Below are 19,582 nucleotides of genomic sequence, written 5' to 3' on the forward strand. Positions count from 1 at the left end.
CTGAAATCACAACTCCAAGATCATGACCTGAGCTGAGATCAAGAGTCAGATGTCCAACCAACTGAGCCACCCAGGCACCCCTCACCAGTTTCCTTTTAGCTTAGCGTCCCAGCTACCTATCCTCTAGAAGTCCCTCCCTGGCCACCTGCCTCCTCCAGGAAGCCCTCACTGATTAAGCCTCATCTCTTTCCCCTCCTTCCTGCTACTAGGCTCAAACACCTGGTACTTAAGGGGCAGGTGGGCTGTCTGTCTGTCTGAGTTTGTCTGTCTTCACCCAGCCTCTGCTCTCCTTCTGGATGAGGAAGGAGTCTACTTGGGCTGTCCTTTGAGCTGCAAAGGTGTGGGCTCATGAAGCCAGCCTGGGGTGAGATGTGTGCCAGATGCCTGAAATCAGCCTGCCACCTGCAGTGTGGGAGCTTCTGGAGCCTTGATTCTGGGTTGAGGAGGTGATGGGCCCTGGGCCTCAGGAAGTAGAGCCTAGACTGGGCCTGGGCTGCAGGGCTGTGGTTCCTGAACTCGCTGTTTCTATGAACTGGGGAGGTCCTGACATAGGCACCTGAGTAGATGGTTTGCCATTGGCCGACGTGGGAAGCACAAGAAAGAAAGCAGGTTGGGAGAAGCAGAAAAAAAAAAAAAAATTGATAGGCTCATTGTATCTGGAGCTGGCTAAATGACATGTGTGTTTGATGATATTCCAGTGCAGTCATCTTGACAAGGCCATGAGAGTGTTCAGACATGACTTGTAAACCCCCCATTTTTATGATTCAGGTGAGCATCAGACAGTGTCACTCCAACCCTGAGCCTCACTTCATGCCCAACACAGCCCATCCCAGATCCTTGGGGGTGGGGTGTGGCTCAGCACTGGTTGTTCACAGAACCAAATTTTCCTCTGCATCCAAATGCCCTGCTGGGGTGTCCGTGGAACACACGTGTGTAGATGTGCAAGAGGCATCTGGATGCATGGGACAGGGACAGGAAAGAGAAGAACAAGGGGAGCCCTCATGCACTGCTGGTGCCAGTGTGAAATGGTGCAGCTGCTGTGGAAGACAGATTGGCAGTGCCTCCAAAAGAATGCAGGATGACCATATGACCCAGCAAGTCCACACCTAGGTAAAGGCCAAGAAGAGCTGAAAAGAGGGACTCAGATTCAGATATGGGTGGTCATAGCAGCACCATTCACAATAGCCAAGACAAATGCTGGGAACAACCCAAATGTCCATCAAAAGGAAGAACGGACAAACAAAAAGGTGTTACGTCCATACAGTAGAGTATTATTCAGCCATACGAAGGAGTCATGTCTGATACATGCTTCAGTATGGATGAATCTTGAGGACAATATGCCAACTGAAATAAGCCAGACACAAAAGGACAAATATTGTATGATCTCTGGGATGTCTAGAATAGGTAAATCCATAGACAGTAGTCGTTAGAGGCTACCAAGGGCTGGGTGGAGGAGTGAGTGGGGGTTATTAATTAGTGAGCACAGAGTTTTTGTTAGGGAGAATTAAAGTTTATTTATTTATTTAGAGCACGCATATACACGTAAGCAGGGGAGGGAGGGAGGGAGGGAGAGAGAGAGAGAGAGAGAGAGAGAGAGAGAGAATCCCAAGCAGGCTCCATGCTGTTGGCACAGAGTCTGACACAGGGCTCAGTCTCACAAATGGGAAGATCATGATCTGAGCTGAAATCAAGAGTCAGACGCTTAACTACCTAAACCGTCCAGGTGCCCCTGTTAGGGGTAATTAGAAAGTTCTGGAAATAGTGGTGATGGTTGTATGTTATTAATGAAATTAACTCTACTGAATTGTGTGCTTAAAAATGGTTAAAATGGAAGTTTCACGTATATCTTATCACAATAGAAATATTAAGAAAAATGAGGACTATGAGGGAAAAATAGGAGATGAGGAAATAATCTGTAAGCAGATACAGATTTGGAGTCAGCAGTGTCCAGATGGTGATGAAGGACATGATAAAGGAGGAGCTCACTCAGGGAGGGAGTGGAGCCTGAGGGGAGCAAACAGCTTGGGAAGAGCCCTGAGGACCACCCCAATGGGGGACGTTGAAGGAGATTGAGGGGGTATGACTGGAGCATCAGGAAAACTGAAGAAGCCTGAGTGTCTTAGTCAGTGCTCTTGCTTGCAAATGACAGAAATCTGACTTGAATTAGTTTGGGCACTTGATTGCTTTGTAGAAACACGAGGAGGGGAGGGATGTATTGGAGCCCCAGAAGCACTCAGTAGAGCCAGGTCTGGCTGTGTCTAGAGCCTCTCCAGCTGGCCTCACCTCTGCTCCTCTCTGACCGTTGGCTTCTCTCCATGTGTTGATGGGCTTTTGCACATGGTTTTGCTCATGGTCATGGGCTCTGAGCTCACACTTTCCCAAGTTTCCCTTAGGAAAGACTCAAATAATCTGGGGAAGAACCCCGAGTGGTCCCACCTGGAACACACATCCACCCTGAAGTCGAGAGGCCCGGTGGCACGCCTGGCAGTCGCCTTTAGCTCCCCCTTGGAGAAGGGCCGGGTGGACAGAACGTACAAGGTGTCTGTGATACGGGAAGAGGTACAATGAGGGAGGGCTGTTTACCCTATTAAATGGCTCCTGGCTCAAGGAATGGTAGTGCCCACTGGACTTGGTGACAAAGGAATCTTAGGTACCCTTGGCAAGGGCAGGGTGGTTTGAGTGGGGTGATGGAGCAGAGACTGATCATAGCTGGTGGGAGGGAGTGGGAGATGAGGAAGTCAGGGTGGTGAGTGTAGACTTGTTTTAGGATGCACAGTTGCAAAAGCCAAGAGAGAGATAAGGAGATGCTTGTGGGAGACATGGGGTCAAGGAAGGGTTTTGTTTTGATTTTTGGATGGGAGAGGTGTGAGCCTGCTTAAGTGCCAGGAGAGCCAGGAGAGAGCTAGAGGTTGAAGAAATAAGAAGGCAGGAGGGGGTGGGAGAGAGGAGTCCTCAGCATAGGGTGTGGGGGTGGGGGTTTTAAAGCGTTAACGGGAGTGGGCTCACCCCTTTTACTGTGCTGGGGGAAAGGAGGGAGGGCGACTGGTCTGGTGGCAGTCAACAGGAGAACATTCTTGGATAGCTTTTGCTTTCTCTGAGACGTGGGATAAAGATAAGATAGAACTGGCTAGAGGGTTCAAGGAGAGTGGAGAAGGCTGAGAAGGCCAAACGCCACCATGAATGACAGCAGACAGACCAAAGCAGGGAAGAACGAGGGCTGTCAGGTGGGGCTGGAGAACGTGGATTTGCAGTGACCTCACTCTGGTTGGCTGTTGGGTTCACTGGAGCAGAGCCCAGCACAGGGTGCAACCATGGGAAAGCACTGTTGGACTGATCTGGGCCTGGAGTCCTGCTAGATAGGAGGGACAGAGGGACGATGGGGAAATTGGTAGGACAGCAGTTCATTCCAGTCATTATCTCATTATTACTCTTTTACTGTATCAGCAAATACTTCTTACCCTTTTACTGTATGCCAGGCATGATGCAGGGCCTGAGGATACACTGACAAACCAGATGGGTAGTGTTCTGGCTCTCAGGGAGACTGCAGTCTAGAGGGGAGGACAGACACCAGTCTAAGAGCTCTCATGTGAGGGTGGTGCGAGAGACTGGATCCCAATCCTAGGCTAGATTCAGAAGGAAGTGAATGTAGGAGGGGCTAGCAGATTGGGAGGTCATGGGGTCAGGTCTGGAGGTGCCTCTCAGGTCCCCTGTCGATCTGTTGAATAAACATGGGCAGATGTTGAGGGAGGAGCTAAGCGAGAGGGCGGTGGGGAGGCTGTGGTAAGAGAGGGGGGTGACCTGCACCTGTCTCCCCACTTCTTCCTTCCCTCCTGTTACAGTAGCCGATGTGCCTCCATCTGGGCTCTGCATCCCATTCCCTCTGGCTCTAGGGGGACCTTGACCTCCTTTCTTGTGTACTGGATTCATTTCATCATTATTTAAATATTCCCAAGTCTCTTAAACCGTAACAAAAGGAAAAAATTGACTGCTCCCATCCTTTTGCGACGAACACCCTTTCATTTTCTTTTCTTCTCCCAGCCACCATTTTCCAACCAGTTGTTCACGGTTGCTATCTCCATTTACTTGGCCCTCACTGTCCCCTCACTTCACTGGGACCTGGTTTCCTCACCCCATTCTCTACAGATGGGTACCAGATGGGCACCCCATTCTCTACAGATGGGCTCCTGCCATGGGTACCAGTGACCATCTATGTTAATTGAATGAACACTTCTCAGTCTTTATCTAATTTGACCCAAGGCAATGTTTGGCCCTGATGATCATTTCTTTTTCTCTAGAGACTCCTCTTCTAGAAGTTCTACAAACTTCTTTAGAACAAACATCTCTTGGCTTCTGTGACATCACCTTCCTCCTCTGTGACATCATACTTCCTTGGCTTCTATGATATCAATTTACCCTGCAGTCCCCTTTGCTGGCTTTCCCTCCTTCTCTTTGGCCTCTAAGCCTCCATCCTAGGACATCTTCTCGTTTCTCCCCCCGCAGGCTCTGTACAGTATTAGCCACCCTCACAGCTTGAGTTACCACCTACCATAAGCCCAGATATATGATAACTCCAAGTAAAAAGCAACCCCCTAGGGTCTCCTGGGTGGCTCAGTTGGTTAAACCTTTGACTCTTGGTTTCAGCTCAGGTTATGATCTCACGGTTCATGGGATCGAGCCCCGCATCGGGCTCTGTGCTGACAAGGCAAAGCCTGCTTGGGATTCTGTCTCCCTCTCTCTCTGCCCCTTCTCTGCTTGTGCGCGCTCTCTCTCTCTCTCTCTCAAAATGAACATTAAAAAAACAAAAGCAACCCTCTATATTCCCAGTGAGGGGACCCTCTAAAAAGTTGGGGGCTTATATGGACACACAAACTTTTTAGTGTGACCAAAATAATAATTTACTTAACTTAATTTGCTACCTATATATTTTTTTCTTTCCAAGTTTTCATTTAAATCCTAGTTAGCTAACATACGGTGTGAATCTAGTTTCAGGTATAGATTTTAGTGATTTAACACTTTCATATAATACCTGGTGCTCATCACAAGTGCATTTCTTAATTTTTTTTTTTACATTTTTATTTTATTTTTGATAGAGAGAGACAGAGCACAAGTGGGGGAGGGGCAGAGAGAGACAGAGACACAGAATCCGAAGCAGGCTCCAGGCTCTGAGCTGTCAGCACAGAGCCCCACGTGGGGCTTGAACTCATGAACCACAAGATCGTGACATGAGCAGAAGTCAGACACTCAACCGACTGAGCCACCCAGGCGCCCCACAAGTGCATTTCTTAATCCCCATCACTTATTTCTCCTATTTCTGGACCCCGCTCCCCTCTGGTAACCATCAGTTTGTTCTCTATAGTTAAGAGTCTGTTTCTTGATTTGTCTCTCTTTTCCTGGCCCCCTACCACTATGTTCATTTGTTTTGTTTCTTAAGTTCCACATATGAGTGAAATCATATATATGGTATTTGTCTTTCTCTGACTTATTTCACTTAGCATAATATTCTCTAGAGTTTGCAACCTGTTTTTAAAATCACATTATAGGGGCGCCTGGGTGGCTCAGTCGGTTAAGCGTCCGACTTCGGCTCAGATCATAATCTCGCAGTCCGTGAGTTCGAGCCCCGCGTTGGGCCCTGTGCTGACAGCTCGGAGCCTGTAGCCTGTTTCAGATTCTGTGTCTCCCTCTCTCTGTCCCTCCCCCGTTCATGCTCTGTCTCTCTCTGTCTCAAAAATCAATAAACATTAAAAAAAAATTAAAAAAAAATCAAATTATATAGAACAATGTAGTAAACCTATTATTTTTTTCTCCCCTGAATAGTTTATGAAGGAATTTTCTTTAAACTTTGAACATTTTTCTGTAACACCTGGGTTAATAGTCATTAGAGTTTTGTTTGTTATCATTAACCTTTTACAAAACACACAAACTTTATTTTTGTCCAAGTTATTTGTGAAATAGTGCTTTTTAAGTCTGTGAATGATACCGAGAACTTTATTCTCTCCACAAAACCCGGTTGCGTAATATTAGGTTGTATGACTTAAAAAAAAATCATCTGGTAGGTGTGTATATGTCATCTCCTTAACACAACCACTTTTTTTTATTGTTCTTAATGTGGTTTTGTTTTGTTTTTTTAAAGGCCTGCCTAGGAAGAAAATATTTGCAATTGGAAGGTCATACCACTGGGAGTAATGATGGAATCTGTGTGAAATGTCTTTGCCTCCATTTTTTCTGATTCTACCCAGTGACCTCTGTGGATATCCAAGACATCATTGATTGGGGTTATTTCAGGCTAATGAGTTTCCCCCAAAGAGCATTCTGTTTTTCAAAATGCAATAATTGAGAGCATGCCCCACAATGTGAGAGACTTGGTAAGGACTTGGATATAAAACAAATCCTTCCTACCTGGGGGATAATTTTGGAACAAAACCTTTTTTTTAATGTTTATTTATTTATTTTTGAGAGAGAGAGAGAGAGAGAATTTCAAGCAGGCTCTGCCCTGTCAGCACAGAGCCTGGCGTGGGGCTTGATCTCATGAACCATGAGATAGTGACCTGAACCAAAGTCGGATGCTCAACTGACTGAGCCACCCAGATGCCCCAAGAATGGTTAATTTTCATTTTTATGGCCATTATGGAAGCCACTTGGAGGGTTTTAAGCAAGGGGGTGACTTGACTCATCTTGGTTGAAATATCTCTCAGGCTGTCACATGCAGAAGGAACAGCAGAGGAGTGAGAGAGGAGGGGGCCAGCTGCTGCAGGTATCCAGATGTTCAGTGAGGTGGCTTGGCCTGGGATGGAAGCACTTGGAGACGGTCTGAAGGGAATGGACTTTGAACTTAGAATTATATCCAATGTGATTTGCTAATGGTGTGGATATCATTGTGAAGAAAGAGGCATGTAGGTTTTTGAACTCAGCAGCTGGGTGAGTGGGGATCTCCTCTTCCAAGGTGGGAAGACTGGGAGAGAACATAAATCTGTTCTCTGTTAGTAGGATCAGGAGTTCTGTTTTGGAGGACTGAAAGGAAGTGTTGGATATGTGAGTCCAACACTCATGGGAGTGGTTAGGTGGGAACATATAAATGTGGGAGCCATTGGTTTATAGATGGTTTTTATAGATGGTACTGGACAAGATCACAGAGGGGAAACGAGGGTAGAGAACTGGGCCCCAAGGCACCCTGCATTTAGAGACCAGCAAGAGGAAGAAGAAGCATCGGTGGAGATCAAGGAGGGCCCCTCAATGTGGTGGGAGGAAAGCCAGGACAGGGTGCTTCCTGGCAGCCAAAGGAAGATGGTGTTTGAGGAGGGAGCTCTCAGTGGCCGTATGTTGCTGGGGGAGTAAGATGAGATTGAAGAACCAACCACTGGATTTGGCAGCTCGTTGGCCATTGGTGAACTTGGGAAGAACAGTCCTGACTAGAATGAGTAAATGCGATGAGGAGGTGGAGACACCAAGTATAGACCACCTTTAGAGAGTTTTGTTTTTTGCAAAGGGGGTGGTAGCTGGAGAAGGATGTGATGTCAGGAGGGAATGACAGAAAGAGAGAGGACAACGTTATAGCATTTTTACAGAATTGTGAGGCAATAGCTGTGGAGCACAGTCCAGAGGAGTGAGAGGTGAGGGGTCCAGTGTCCAAGAGGAGGGGGTATCAGGAGCAGGGGCGCTCATCCGTGTCACAGGGGAGAAGGCAGAGTGAAGGGGCTCATAATGCTTGCCTGTCAGCTGAGGAGGTTTAGGCGAAAGGGGGCAAGAGGAGAAGGTATGATATAGTCATCTCGGAGACTAGGGTTAAAGTTTTAGGAAAATGTAGACTTGCCTGAGGTGCTGAGTGCCCACCGGAGCTTTGTACTCAGAAGTTTCCACTGAAACCAGTCAGTGCAGTTGTGTTATTCTCCAGGTGCTCTGGAATGGGTGCCACATGGAGAGCTGGTTTTAACTGGGGTTTGTCTTGCCTGGTGAGTGACTATAGCAGCAGGCAATGGCAAGGGAGAGCAGGACACATCTATGAGGGGCCCACAGAGTCTAAGCTGGGAAAAGAGGGGAGGGAGGACATAAAGGGCTGATGATGGATGGTGAAACAGTAGATGTGGCAGAGGGAGCGCTGGAGCGGGAAGCAGAGTGGGTGAGCTAGGAGATGATGCAGCTCTTGTTAAGACAATGCATATGTGGGTGACTAAAGATGGAGGGGAACAAGGAAGTCAAAGCATGGCGAGGTAGGTGTTAGATGTGGTCACCAGAAATGGTAATACGCATAGCCTTAGAGAGAGAGAAGGTGATCCAGGGGCTAAGCTGGTCCAGGAACAAGAGGAGATGACCAAGACATCTTATTTGTCTCCCCAACTCAATGTGTCTGCAACTGAAGTTATCACTATGTCCCTCAAACCTGCCTCTCCCCTGGGGAAATGGCACCACCACCCTGAGAAGAAACCTGGGCGTCACTACGGTTCCTCTCTCCCTGATCCGCACACCCACTCAAATCACCCAATTGATCTGATTCTATCTCGTAAATCTTTCTTAAATCCAGCAACTTCTTTACACCCCCAATGCACACACCCTTGTTGAGGCCATTGTTGTTTGTCACTTGGACTATTGCATCAGTTTCCAAATAAGTAGCCCTGCCTTGGCCCTTCCGCACATTAACCAGAGACACTGCACATGAGATCATCTCACCTCTGTGCTGAGTCTCTCCAGTGACTTTTCATTGTCCTGAGGATGAAGTCCAAAATCCTTAACAGGGCTTTACCATGAAACCTCTGCATGATGTAGCCCTTGCCTACTTGGGCCTGACTCTTACTGCCAGCCCCCTCACTGGGCTCCAGCCCTTCTGGGTTACTTCCTGTCCTGGTCACCCTGTCCTTGCTCTTCCCTCCATGCCTTTCTCATGTTGTCCCTTCACCTGGCATCCCCTCCTTGCTCTGCTTGGCAAAATCCTCTTCTTTCTCTAGGTGTGAGCTTCAGAAGTCTCAGGGAAGCCTTTCCTGAATCCTTGGATGTTGGATCCCCTTCCCCCTCCTCCCTCCCCCCTCCCCTCAGCACCCTGTGCACTCCAGGATGCTAAGAGCTGTTCTCTTCATGGGATATAACCTCCATGAGATTAGGGACTGTGTCTGATCCTTGGCACCTAGCGTGGGGCTTGTCACGTAAAAGTGAACAATAAATATTTGTTGGCTTGAATCAAGTGGGAGATTCTAGAGGTGGAGTAGTACTGGGTGAAGACAAAGTCTGGGGTGTGGTCCTGTGAGTGGGTAGCTAAATGGAACAGAGGAGGAGGTCATGAGAGACACCGAGGGCATGGAATGAAAAGGACAGAGTGACGCCCAGATGTTTCCGGCAGGCTTGGGCCATGAGAGAATACCCAAAGACCCTGACTTGGGTCCTCAAGTCTTCAATGAGCTAGAAGCAATGAGGTGGCAGCAATGGGGGTGGGGCAGAAGGCGGAAGAGACAGATGGCAGGGGCCTGAGCTGAGCGAAGGGAGTTCAAGAAGGGGGAGATGGGAAGGTCTGAGAGCGGTAGTGAGGGCTGTGGGGGGGCCTTGAGAGTGTGGGCAGGACTGAGAAAAAAAGTTCCATGGCTAGCGGCTCAGATGGTGTTCCACCACTGTCTGGGTCACTGGCTTAGGACTTGGGATCTCCGAGAACAGCATCTATGAACAGGGCTGCCACAGGAGTAGTCAGGTCCCAGGATGCACTCACCATATGCTGGCAGAAACTGGAATGGGGAATCTGGAATCTCAGAGGGATATGGCTATGGCTGGTGGGGGCTTCATTGGTCTGAGAAGCATGGGGCCATCTGGTTCTGAACTGGTTGAGAGCATCAGCCTGCTTTCTGGGATCAGGTGGCCACAGCTCTGGTCTGGATTGGAGGTAGAGCCACCCTTATTTCCTGGGGCAGGAGTTCAGTGGATGGTATTGGTGCCCTGCCCATGTCCCCTTTGCTGGGGGACAACCATTCCCCAGCTGCTGTGAATATAGGGCACTCGTGGCTTCTAGCTGTCCCTGGAGAATTGACCTTGATTGAATAGGAGCCGCCTACCCCTTCCTGTCAGCCCTGCTGCCCATGGGGTTGCCTGAAGCCAATGACTGACTGGTATGGGAGTTCCAAAGCTTGATGCCCTTTCTCGCTGGGACAACTCAGAGATGGGATTTATGATCCAAAGGCCCCTCACCCCACAGGGATCAGGCCAAGGCCATTTCCCTGAGCCCATACTCAGCTCAGTTTGCTCCCCTCCCTAGCCTGCTTCTCTTGCTCCTTCCACCACATGCAAACAAATTCTTGATGTTGGTTCTGTTTCCAGGGACCCTGACCTAAGAAGTGACTCCTGATCTTGTCCCGTAATTGGGCGTGGGGCACAGAGGCTCTCTATGGACCACTAGAGACACAGCCCAGCTAGGTGGGCCCTCTCCAGGCCAGTTTCCTTAACTATAAATGAAATCTTTAGGCTAGATTTAGTTAAAACAGCAACAATAATGGAATCTATAAGCAAATGAGAGGACACTTATCTGTGCTTCCTGGGCTAGGTGTGGTGAAGGATTCAGATAAACAAGACAGGTCTCTTCCGCCAGGCAGCTCATAGCCCATTTACTCATTTACCAAACATTTATTAAAGGTAGCTGGGGACCTGGGTGAGTCAGCGTCCTGCCCGTGAAGGGCTCATAGTCTGATGGGCAAAGGCAAAGGCACAGGCTAGTTTTAAGGTTTTGAACTGTGGGGTTCAAGGAAGCATCCTAGGGGAGATTGGAAGCGTATTCTAGGCAGAAGGAACACATATGCGAAGGCATGAGGCATGACACAGCATGATATGTCTGGTTGGGGACCCATGAGCCCTTTGGTATTATTGGTGGGAACAAGGGGGGAGGAAGCAGGGGTGACACTGGGGAGGCCAGCAGGGGCCAGGTTGAGGGCAATGGAGGGTAGTGGCAGTAGTGGAAGAATTTTTAAAGCAGGAAGAATGCCAGAGTCAGGTTCATATATAGAAGGACTACTCTGTCCCCATGGTGGAAGGGTGGTGGGAAAGGAAGGACAGATTCAGGAGACATTTAGGGTTGGAGTTAGCAGGATGAACTGCACTGGCACTGGCTTGTGGGGTGTGAGAGGCTGGGAGATGGGGAGGGCATGAGGGTGTCAGGCCAGCTCCTGGCTGGGACAACTGGGTGGCTGGGGTGCCATTCATGGTCAGGGAGTCGGTGATGTGTGAGGACGTTAGGCGTGGTCAGCATGGGAGCTGCTGACTGGAGGAGGCCTGGGGGCCTCCCGGAGGGTTGTTCCCCTGGGCCGTTGGTGGGGGGCTCTGGCTCTGAGGCAGGTCCATACTGGAGGTGCGATTTGGGGAGGGGTCAAGGTCTGAGTGGTGGGATGGGGGTGGGAGGATGAGGAAATGTGTGTCTGGTGAAGAGAGGGGGATTTCCTCAGACTGGAGGCTCTGGGAGGGACCCTGTAGCTCCACTAGGTCCGTGGCCTGTGGGGATATCCCTACAGACTCCCCATCCTGGGCTCACTCTCAGCACCTTCCCCTCCCTCCCAGCCTTCCCCTGATACCCTCAGGGAGACTCTCTCTCTGAGGAGTGTGATGGGCAGGGTGAGGGAGGCTGGAATGGGGGAGGGGCCGAGGCCTCCTGAACCATGCACATTCACTGCAGGGGCTCCCACTGAGAACTGACCTGTGCTGGGCCCAGGGTCTCCTGGGGTCCCACTCCTCCTGCCTTGGCCAGCTGGTTGCAGAGTCCAGAGACCCCTGGAGCCACCTCTTGGCATTCCAACCACGTTCTGGGGGCACACTCTGTGTGTGTATGTGTGGCATATGTTGTGTGGTGCATGTGAGTGTGTGTGATGCATCGATGACCTTGGATCTGAGATTCTGGGGTGCAGGCACCCACTGAGTGGTTGTGGCTCCTCTCTGAGGTCCATAGTGAACCGCCCTGACACTTCTACCCGCCACTCCCCACCTGGTCTACAAAATACTGGGAAAATCACATTTATTAAGGTTTTGACATACCCCATTGCCATATACAAAATCCCCACCAGCCATCAACCTCCCTCCCCTGGGGCTCAGGACCTAGAGACCAAGCTGCTCTCCAGCACTGGCCCATGGGGGTGCTTCCTGAGCCCCACAACCGTCTTCCTCACCTGCCCTGCTGCAGAAAAGAGGCCACTGCCCTGCAGTGGCCTTAGGGAACAGACCATGGACCCGGTGGTCCCAGCCGCCAACCTCACAGGTTATGGAAACCCACCTGCATCCAACGTGGCCGACCCGGCCTTCATTAGGACAGAGTTCCCATCTTGGGGGTGCTCTCTCTGGGAGAGGACATATGGGGGGCACGTATCGGGCAGGTGATCCCGGCGCGGAGACCGCTGGCGCTTCGGGCTGAAGGTCTCCAGGCACCTCTTGCCCACCAGGTAGACGACCTCACTGAGGTTGAGCAGGATGCAGATCACAGCTGTGGCCACCATGAAGTAGGTGAAGACCTTCTTCTCCGTGGGTCGGGAGATGTAGCAGTCCACAGTGTGGGGGCAAGGGGACTCGGAGCAGGCCACCACCCGGGGCATGTCGTAGTCCTGGTAGAGGCGGTGGAAGATGTAGAGGAAGGCAGAGTCGACGGCAGCCTTGAAAACGAGACTCAGCAAGTACGTCCACCAGAGCCCGCCCCGCTTCTTGCTGGGGTTGTCGTACAGGGACGGGGCGTTGGGGCCGTGCTTCAGGCGGTGCTTCCGCTCCCGCTCCTGGCGGTAGGCGACGTGCATGACCACGAGCAGCGAGGGGCAGGTGACCAGGATGAGCTGCAGGGCCCAGAGGCGCACGTGGGACACGGGGAAGAACTCGTCGTAACAGACGTTGGGGCAGCCTGGCTGCTTGGTGTTGCAGACGAAGTCCTTCTGCTCGTCGTCCCACACCTCCTCCGCGGCCACCACGTACACCAGCACGCGGAAGATGAACACCACCGACAGCCAGATGCGGCCTAGCGCCGTGGAGTACTTGTTGACCCCGCTCAGGAGGCCCTGCAGGGACGCCCAGTTCATGCCGACTGTGTCCTTGCTTCCTCACGTGGACGGTCTACACTGCGAGTGCCCACTCCGGGGTGGGGGCCACGAGGCCTGGGAGAGCCTGGAAATGGGTGCCTTTTATTGAAGGTGCGATTGGCAAAACCCTTTCAGAACCACCTTGTCATCACGTCCTCACCTGCAATGACTTGGTGGTGGTGGTGGGGGGGGTAGTGATGGCTGTTATCCCCATTTCATGGAGTGGGGGGGTGGGCAGTGGGTAAACTAAGGCCTAGACAGCCACCTACCCAAGGCCTCCCCCTGCTGGAAATGGTGGAGCTGGTCTTGAACTCCCGTCTTCCAGCTCCAAAATCAGGGGATGTTTTATTCTACAGGGTAATGGATAAACGTGAAAGGTAATCATCTTCCATGGATGTGCCTGCCAACTTCTTTGACCCCAAGTTTCTGTGGATAGCATGACTTCTACAGAAACAGGAAGAAGGTGCAGGTTGGATGATTTGCCCTCCTGCCAGCTGCTGGGGCTCGACAGGGGCAGGGGATGAGGGGTGTGTATCATTATCCTCCAGCTTCTAATGAGCACCAACATGAGCCAGGCCCTGTGCTGGGTGTGCTCACATTGGCCTCTTTGACGAACCCCTGAGTGATAACCATCCTCACTGAGAGGCCCAGGGCATCCCCAGCCCGGACATTTCCTCCCACACTAAATAGGCTCTTTGGAGCGTGGCGGTTTGGCCCCATGTGCCTCCCCTTCCCTGCACCCGTGCGAGCGCTGACTGTCCTGACCACAGTGGGTTCCTCTGGAATTCCAACCATTTTGGCTTTAGGGAGGGCCTGGGAAAGGGACAAAGGCAGGATTCTGGCTCGGTCCACCCCTGATCATGTACTTTTTCTCAGGGACACCTGTCTTCTCTGATTGTCAGCCAGGTCTCCCATTATTCCTGGTCGGGCCTCTGTCTGATGTGCTCTGTCCTCCACACCCCCTTATCTGGAGAGCCATCAGGTTCTCTCTCCTGCCCCAGCTCCCCCCACCCCATCCCTGACTCAGACCTCACCATCTTCAGAGCTTCTGACCCTGGGACATTTTCTGAATACCCTCCTCTATCTCTCATGGCAGAATGGATCACTGGTGTTCAAATCGACTGTTTACCTGTCTCCTGCACCAGACTGTCAGCGTCTGGAGGGCAGCCTCTACGCCTGGATCATCTGTTCCCCCAGGACTCAGCACCAGGCCTGGCCCCGTGAGCACACAATAGATGTTTGCTGAACTGAGCAGAAACTCTCTCCTCCTGGTCCCTCCTTTTGTCTCTTCTCTGGTCCTCTGTCCTCCCTTTGGTCTGGCAGGATGTCCCCTCCCCTCCTTGGGGCTTCCCTGGGGTTTCTCCAGGGATCCTCTGTCCTCTTTCTTCCTCCCAGGAGCCCAGCCTGCAGCCTGAGTTCACGAGGTTCCTCAGCCCACCTGGTCCCTGCTTCCCAGTCCCGTCTCTGGCCCGATTGGGTCCTCACCTTTCTTGGGTCTAGCAGCCACTCTCTGGTCCCTGGGCTTGTCTGTGTGCCTGAGGGCCTCCCAGAGGCAGCTTTTGTTCCTCACTCCTCTTCGGGGTGGAGCTTTCTGAGCCAATGAGCCAAGGGAGAGTGAGCGGGTGGGCCGGCGGGCGGACTTCCCCGGGCACAAATTCAGAGCAAACACCTGTGTGGCTCTTCTCTCCTGGCCCACGCCTTCTCTCCAGCCTGGATGGGCATGGCTGGGTCTGGCTCCCTGGGCTGGCAGGTATGTAGGTGGAACTGTTGGAGGGGGGGAGGCAGTGCAGGAGCCTTGTATTCTCATGTCAGGGCCCAGGTCAGCCCCAACGCTGGCCCCTGTCTGTTGCTCCTAGCCCCTTCCAGTTGCCTTATGGCCCCTAGTCCCTCTGTCCCCAGGTCTCTCTCTTGCCCTTTTTGGAAGCACGGTTCTGGGGTCCTCAGCAGGTGGTATATGTGGAGAGGGGCAACCTTGATTCAGCCCAGGATCACGTTGCACCCAGGTGGAGACGTTTCTGGGGACTAGAGCTTGGGCTGCTGGTGAGCTGTGTGGGGGTGGGAGGGACGGATTCTGGTTTTTCAGACAAGGATACCGCTGCTCGGGTGGAGACAAGGAATGCAGGCCAGCAGCATGGAACGTCCCAGCTGGCATGGGGCCAGGCATAGCCTCCCTGTCTGTCTCCGTAGACCTGGGTCCCTGGGGAAGGCCTGCAGGGAAGTCAGGGTCCTCCTGGGTGGGGGCTGCCGAGGGGCCTTGGGCCTGTGTCCTTTCTGACTGTCCCGGTGGCTGGGATAGTGAGGATTAATGTGCAGCCAGGGAGGGGCTCTTCTGCTTGATTTCCCACAGCATTTATTGAGCACTTCCTAATACCAATGATTAACATTTATGTGGCCTTTTACAGCTGGCTTACCCCATCCACAGCCATGAGCTCATCCAGCACCCCCCAGCCCCTCCAGGCTCCACGTTATTAACCCACTTTAGAGAGGAGCTGAAGTCACTTTTCCAGAGTCCCGGTGGAACATGGGTTCGAATGCAAGTGTTCTGACTCAAAAGTTCATGAACTTTCCATTGCAACACACACGTCCCCACGTGCTAAGCCCCATTATGTTTGCAGACAGCCCTTGGGCTTAAATTTGCAACTGGGGATAAAGGCTTGTCTTGAGCTTGAGCAATCAGCATGACCCCCAGGAGTGCTGGGGACTTTTTCTGGGGGAGGGGACAGCCCCTCCCCCTGGCTGGTTCAAGTCCAGCCCTTTGCAGGGGCAAGAGACGTTGACCCAGTGATCTGACAGGGGTCACAAAGGATGAAGAAACGAAGCACGGCTCGAAGCAAGTGGAGGAATTGACTTTTATTAAGCCTTGACCGTGGGCGCCCCCCCACAGATGGCACTGGCACATCCATTCTCTAAATAAACCCCTCCTCACGGCAACAACCCAGCGAGGTGGGCTTCGCCTCCAATTTGCACAGAAAGAAACTAAGGTTCAGTGTGGAGGGGTAACCTTCCCGAGGCCCCACAGTAGGGGGCAGGTGCAGGACGCCCCCTCCTACCTGCCCCTGCTTGCAGCTCAGCTCCCCCGCCCCCAAGGCTGCACCTATGGGAGATGCCGGGCCCTTTCCAACCAGGCTTGACCAGGCCGCTCTCACAGCATGGTCTTCTTCACATGGTCTCGAGGGCGGTCTGGTAAGAGAGGAGGGTGAGAGTCTGAGCCCAGAAAGATGAGGTCGCCCGAGAGGAGGTCGTCTTCCTTGTAGGAAGAGGTGGGACAGTCTGGGCGATGGCCTCCGCCTGTGGCCCTGGCTCTCCTCGCTGCCAGGCCCTCACGGCACCTCTTGCTCACCAGGTAGGCCAGCTCCACGAGGTTGAGCAGGATGCAAATGGCGGCCGTGACCACCATGAAGAGAGTGAAGATGTTCTTCTCTGAGGGCTTGGAGATGAAGCAATCCACCGTGTTGGGACACGGAGCTGCGTGGCACTTGACCACATGAGGGAGGGTGTATTTGGGGTAGAACGAGTGGAACACATAGAGGAAGGCGGTATCCACGCCGGCTTTGAACACCAGGCTGCAGACGTAGGTCCACCAGAGCCCACCCCGCTTCTTGCCGGGGTTCAGGTAGAGGCGCCCGCCATCCTCCCCCACTGCCTCTCGGTGCTTCTTCTCCCGAGCCTCCCGGTAGGCGACGTGCATGACCACGAGCAGCGAGGGGCAGGTGACCAGGATGAGCTGCAGGGCCCAGAGGCGCACGTGGGACACGGGGAAGAACTCGTCAAAGCAGACGTTGGAGCAGCCCGGCTGCTTGGTGTTGCAGTCAAAATCCTTGTGATCGTCACTCCACACTCGCTCTGCCGTCACCAGGTACACCAGCACGCGGAAGATGAAGACCAGAGACAGCCAGATTCGCCCAAAGGCAGTGGAGTACTTGTTGACCCCGCTCAGGAGCCCCTCGAAGATCCCCCAGTTCATGGTGGACCCAGCTGTTGGCTGCTACTGCTGAGAAATGATAAGAATTCCCCACATGTATAGAGCACTCACTCTGAGCACCTTATAGAAATACTGTATATCATCTGTATTTAATTCTCATAGCCACAGAGGAGCTAGGTTCTATTATTGTCCCCATTTTGCAGATGAAGGAAACTGAGGTTTGGGGGTTATGCAGATTGCACAACTATTAGGTGCAGAGCCGGGATTTGAGCCCAGCTAATTCAATCCAGAACCCAACTCTTATCCATAAAAGTGCACGAAGGTGGGTCCAGGGAGTCAGTCTTTCCTCCCAGGGCCCTGAGATTCTGGTCTTACAGTCCTGCAGAGTGAAGGTTTAAGTAGGTGGACACTCTGCCCTTTCCCTCTGTCCTGACCCTGGCCCTCCTCCTCAGGGGGCCGAGCCTCAGGAAGACTTCTCTCCTTTTGAGCCCCGCTCTCTCCTCTTAGCCCCTCCGAAGGGGAACCCGGTCTTTGCCCTTTCTTTGGCTTGCGGGACTGGGCTGGAGAGGCTGCTGGAAACTTGTCCCCAGACTGCCATCTGTAAATACCCAGGCAATGTCTTGCTGAAATGCAAGTCACTAGAAGCAAGGCCAATGACAATCCAGCTGAAAGATAAAGTAGGGGACAACGGTTCTCTTTATCCAATGGCCTTTCTAGAGTAGCCTGGTATGCTGTAGTTTGGATTCCCAAACTGGGGTTCCATGGAATCCTGTCCATAGTTTGGCAACAGGAGTAGTGAGAGAAAAGGATTCTGTGTCCAAGAAAGGTAGGCAAACACAGGTTCAGCAAAGTTAAATAGGTCCCTTTACTTGACCATGCTAATACGTTTACCCTGTGAGTCTCCAAAAGGGGGATGAAATATGTAGCATTGCCCAACTCCTTTGACCACAGAACCTTTTTTTTTTTTTTTTTTTTTTTTTTAAATCATCTTATGGAGCAGTCTTGTGAACACAGCAAAATGGGAAATTCTGCTCTGGTCAGTTTCACTGGTGAGTTCAGTGTGATGAACACACAGGTATCAGATCTAACTCCGTTTAGGGAGTATGACTGCCATTCTGAGTGTGTGGTGTCCACTTGATCTCTTGGAGTTCTTCTGCCTGGTTCCTGGGTTGGGGGGTGGTTCCCTGAGACCCATGTACTGTGGTCTCACCTGCTGGGGTCCCCAAGGACCTCAGGGAGACTGCACAGCCTCTTGCTGTGAGGGGTTCCTGGTGCCCTTTCCAGCGCTGGTCTAGGCACTGGTCATTGCCCCGTCCTGCCTGTGGGATCTGTTAGAGATGGGCAGGGTAGTGATAACAGCCAACAGTTATAGGGTGTTTATGCAACACCAGGCACTGTTCTGAGCACTTTGCACGAACCAATATAGTATGAAAGGGTATGCTATTTTTTATTGCCAATTTGCGGATGAGTAAAGTGGAGCACAGAGAGGTTAATTAATTTGCTCATATTTGCACAGCTGGGAAGCAGCAGAGCTGGGATTTGAATTGCACTCTGGGGCCTGGACCCCTTTCCCTAAGTTGCAGGAAAGGGGTCTGTGCCCGTCCTCTCCTCCACGAGGTGGACGTCAGGTTAGGGAGGCTGGAGGTGTCTCTGCTCCCACCCTGTCTCCTACCCTGTCTCTCCACTCTTCTGTCTATACCACCTACCACTTGGTCGTGAATCATCAACTTATCTTTGCTCGGTCCTGCCCAAGGTGGGAGGAACTCCTGGCAGCCTGACTGGGAACAGCCAAGGAGGCTCCAGCCCTTAGTCCCCAGAGGCTTCCGGCCCAGCCCACGTAGGGTGTGGTGGGGTGGGGCTTTGCAAGCCCAGGCAGAGTCTCTTCGCTTGCTCAGCTTCTGGCACCCCTGTGAGCCCCTCTCCCACTTGGTCCCTGGCTCCTGCCTCTGCTCAGCTGGGGAGAGCTGAAAGAACCCAGAGCAGTGGAGGGAGGAGCCCTCTGTTCCTCTCCCACCAGAACCCAGGGTGGCGAATATGTCCAGGCTGCCTCCCTCGCCTCTCCATCAGAGATGTCTCCCTCTGCCAGGTACACCAAGGGTCCATCTGGACACAGGTGGCCTTACCTGAGTGGCTACTCCTCAAGGGTCCTGGCAGCTGGCAGTCGGAGGCAGCTGGAACTCATGTCAGAACCAGGGAGGGTGTTTGGGGCAGCACCTTCCTGGGACAGAGCCTGCAGAGTCCGCAGGCAGCCGGGTGTGCCGCTGGCCTGGGAGGAGGCGGAGCTGTACGTGGCACTGCCATTGGCTGGGCCCCAGCCTCCCCAGACTGCCTCTGAGGAGGCCCAGAAACTTAAGGGTTCATGGTTCACTCTTCCTTGGGTGCTGAGCCCAGAATCCTGGCATCCTGTTAGGGTAGAGCCACAGGTCCACTCTGAACCTCGGCTTGTCCACTCATCCTTGGCCTTGTGTGTGAGGAGCTGAGGTCCATCCTGACTTCTCATCCTTCTCCAGAAATGCCCCATGTTGCTTCTTGGGACTCTACAGGCTGCTCTCTGGCCTTCCATCCTTATGGCTTCAGTTACCTTCGGAAGCACAGTGACTCCCAAACACTGTCTCCAGCCCAAATGCTTTGCCCCATCCCTTGCTCACCCTTG

General features: G+C 52.3%; 3 protein-coding genes across 5 annotated transcripts in view; all 3 read right to left on the reverse strand.

The window, feature by feature from the left end:
* GJB3 (gap junction protein beta 3) overlaps positions 1 to 12,240 on the reverse strand; it is a 215,587-nt gene extending 203,347 nt beyond the window's left edge. Inside the window, exon 1 of the mRNA XM_058718137.1 lies at positions 12,221 to 12,240. The gene's annotated coding sequence lies outside the window, so the exon portion shown is untranslated. The remainder of the gene's footprint in view (positions 1 to 12,220) is intronic.
* Positions 11,949 to 14,604, reverse strand: GJB4 (gap junction protein beta 4). The gene is made up of 2 exons (XM_058718138.1): positions 14,493 to 14,604; positions 11,949 to 13,092 (listed from the first exon to the last, which is right to left on the reverse strand). The coding sequence occupies exon 2, from the start codon at positions 13,005 to 13,007 to the stop codon at positions 12,207 to 12,209; it is 801 nt and encodes a 266-aa protein (XP_058574121.1). The 5' UTR covers positions 13,008 to 13,092; positions 14,493 to 14,604; the 3' UTR covers positions 11,949 to 12,206.
* A 1,228-nt stretch (positions 14,605 to 15,832) lies between these two features.
* Positions 15,833 to 19,194, reverse strand: GJB5 (gap junction protein beta 5). 3 transcript variants are annotated; one of them, XM_058718147.1, is made up of 2 exons: positions 19,053 to 19,184; positions 15,833 to 16,995 (listed from the first exon to the last, which is right to left on the reverse strand). In XM_058718147.1, the coding sequence occupies exon 2, from the start codon at positions 16,969 to 16,971 to the stop codon at positions 16,150 to 16,152; it is 822 nt and encodes a 273-aa protein (XP_058574130.1). In that variant the 5' UTR covers positions 16,972 to 16,995; positions 19,053 to 19,184; the 3' UTR covers positions 15,833 to 16,149. The 3 variants fall into 3 exon arrangements, 2 of the variants coding, with proteins under 2 accessions (XP_058574130.1, XP_058574129.1); XM_058718146.1 differs by having other exon boundaries at positions 15,833 to 16,998; positions 19,053 to 19,183; XR_009258259.1 differs by lacking the exon at positions 15,833 to 16,995 and adding an exon at positions 17,021 to 17,594 and having other exon boundaries at positions 19,053 to 19,194.
* Positions 19,195 to 19,582: the final 388 nt, after the last annotated feature.

This window comes from Neofelis nebulosa, chromosome 2 (assembly GCF_028018385.1).
Source record: "Neofelis nebulosa isolate mNeoNeb1 chromosome 2, mNeoNeb1.pri, whole genome shotgun sequence".
NCBI lineage: Eukaryota > Metazoa > Chordata > Mammalia > Carnivora > Felidae > Neofelis > Neofelis nebulosa.

Bases quoted from the DNA above. Each gene is read 5' to 3' on its own strand.
- GJB4 (XM_058718138.1), bottom strand. From the start codon at position 13,007: ATGAACTGGGCGTCCCTGCAGGGCCTCCTGAGCGGGGTCAACAAGTAC.
- GJB5 (XM_058718147.1), bottom strand. From the start codon at position 16,971: ATGAACTGGGGGATCTTCGAGGGGCTCCTGAGCGGGGTCAACAAGTAC.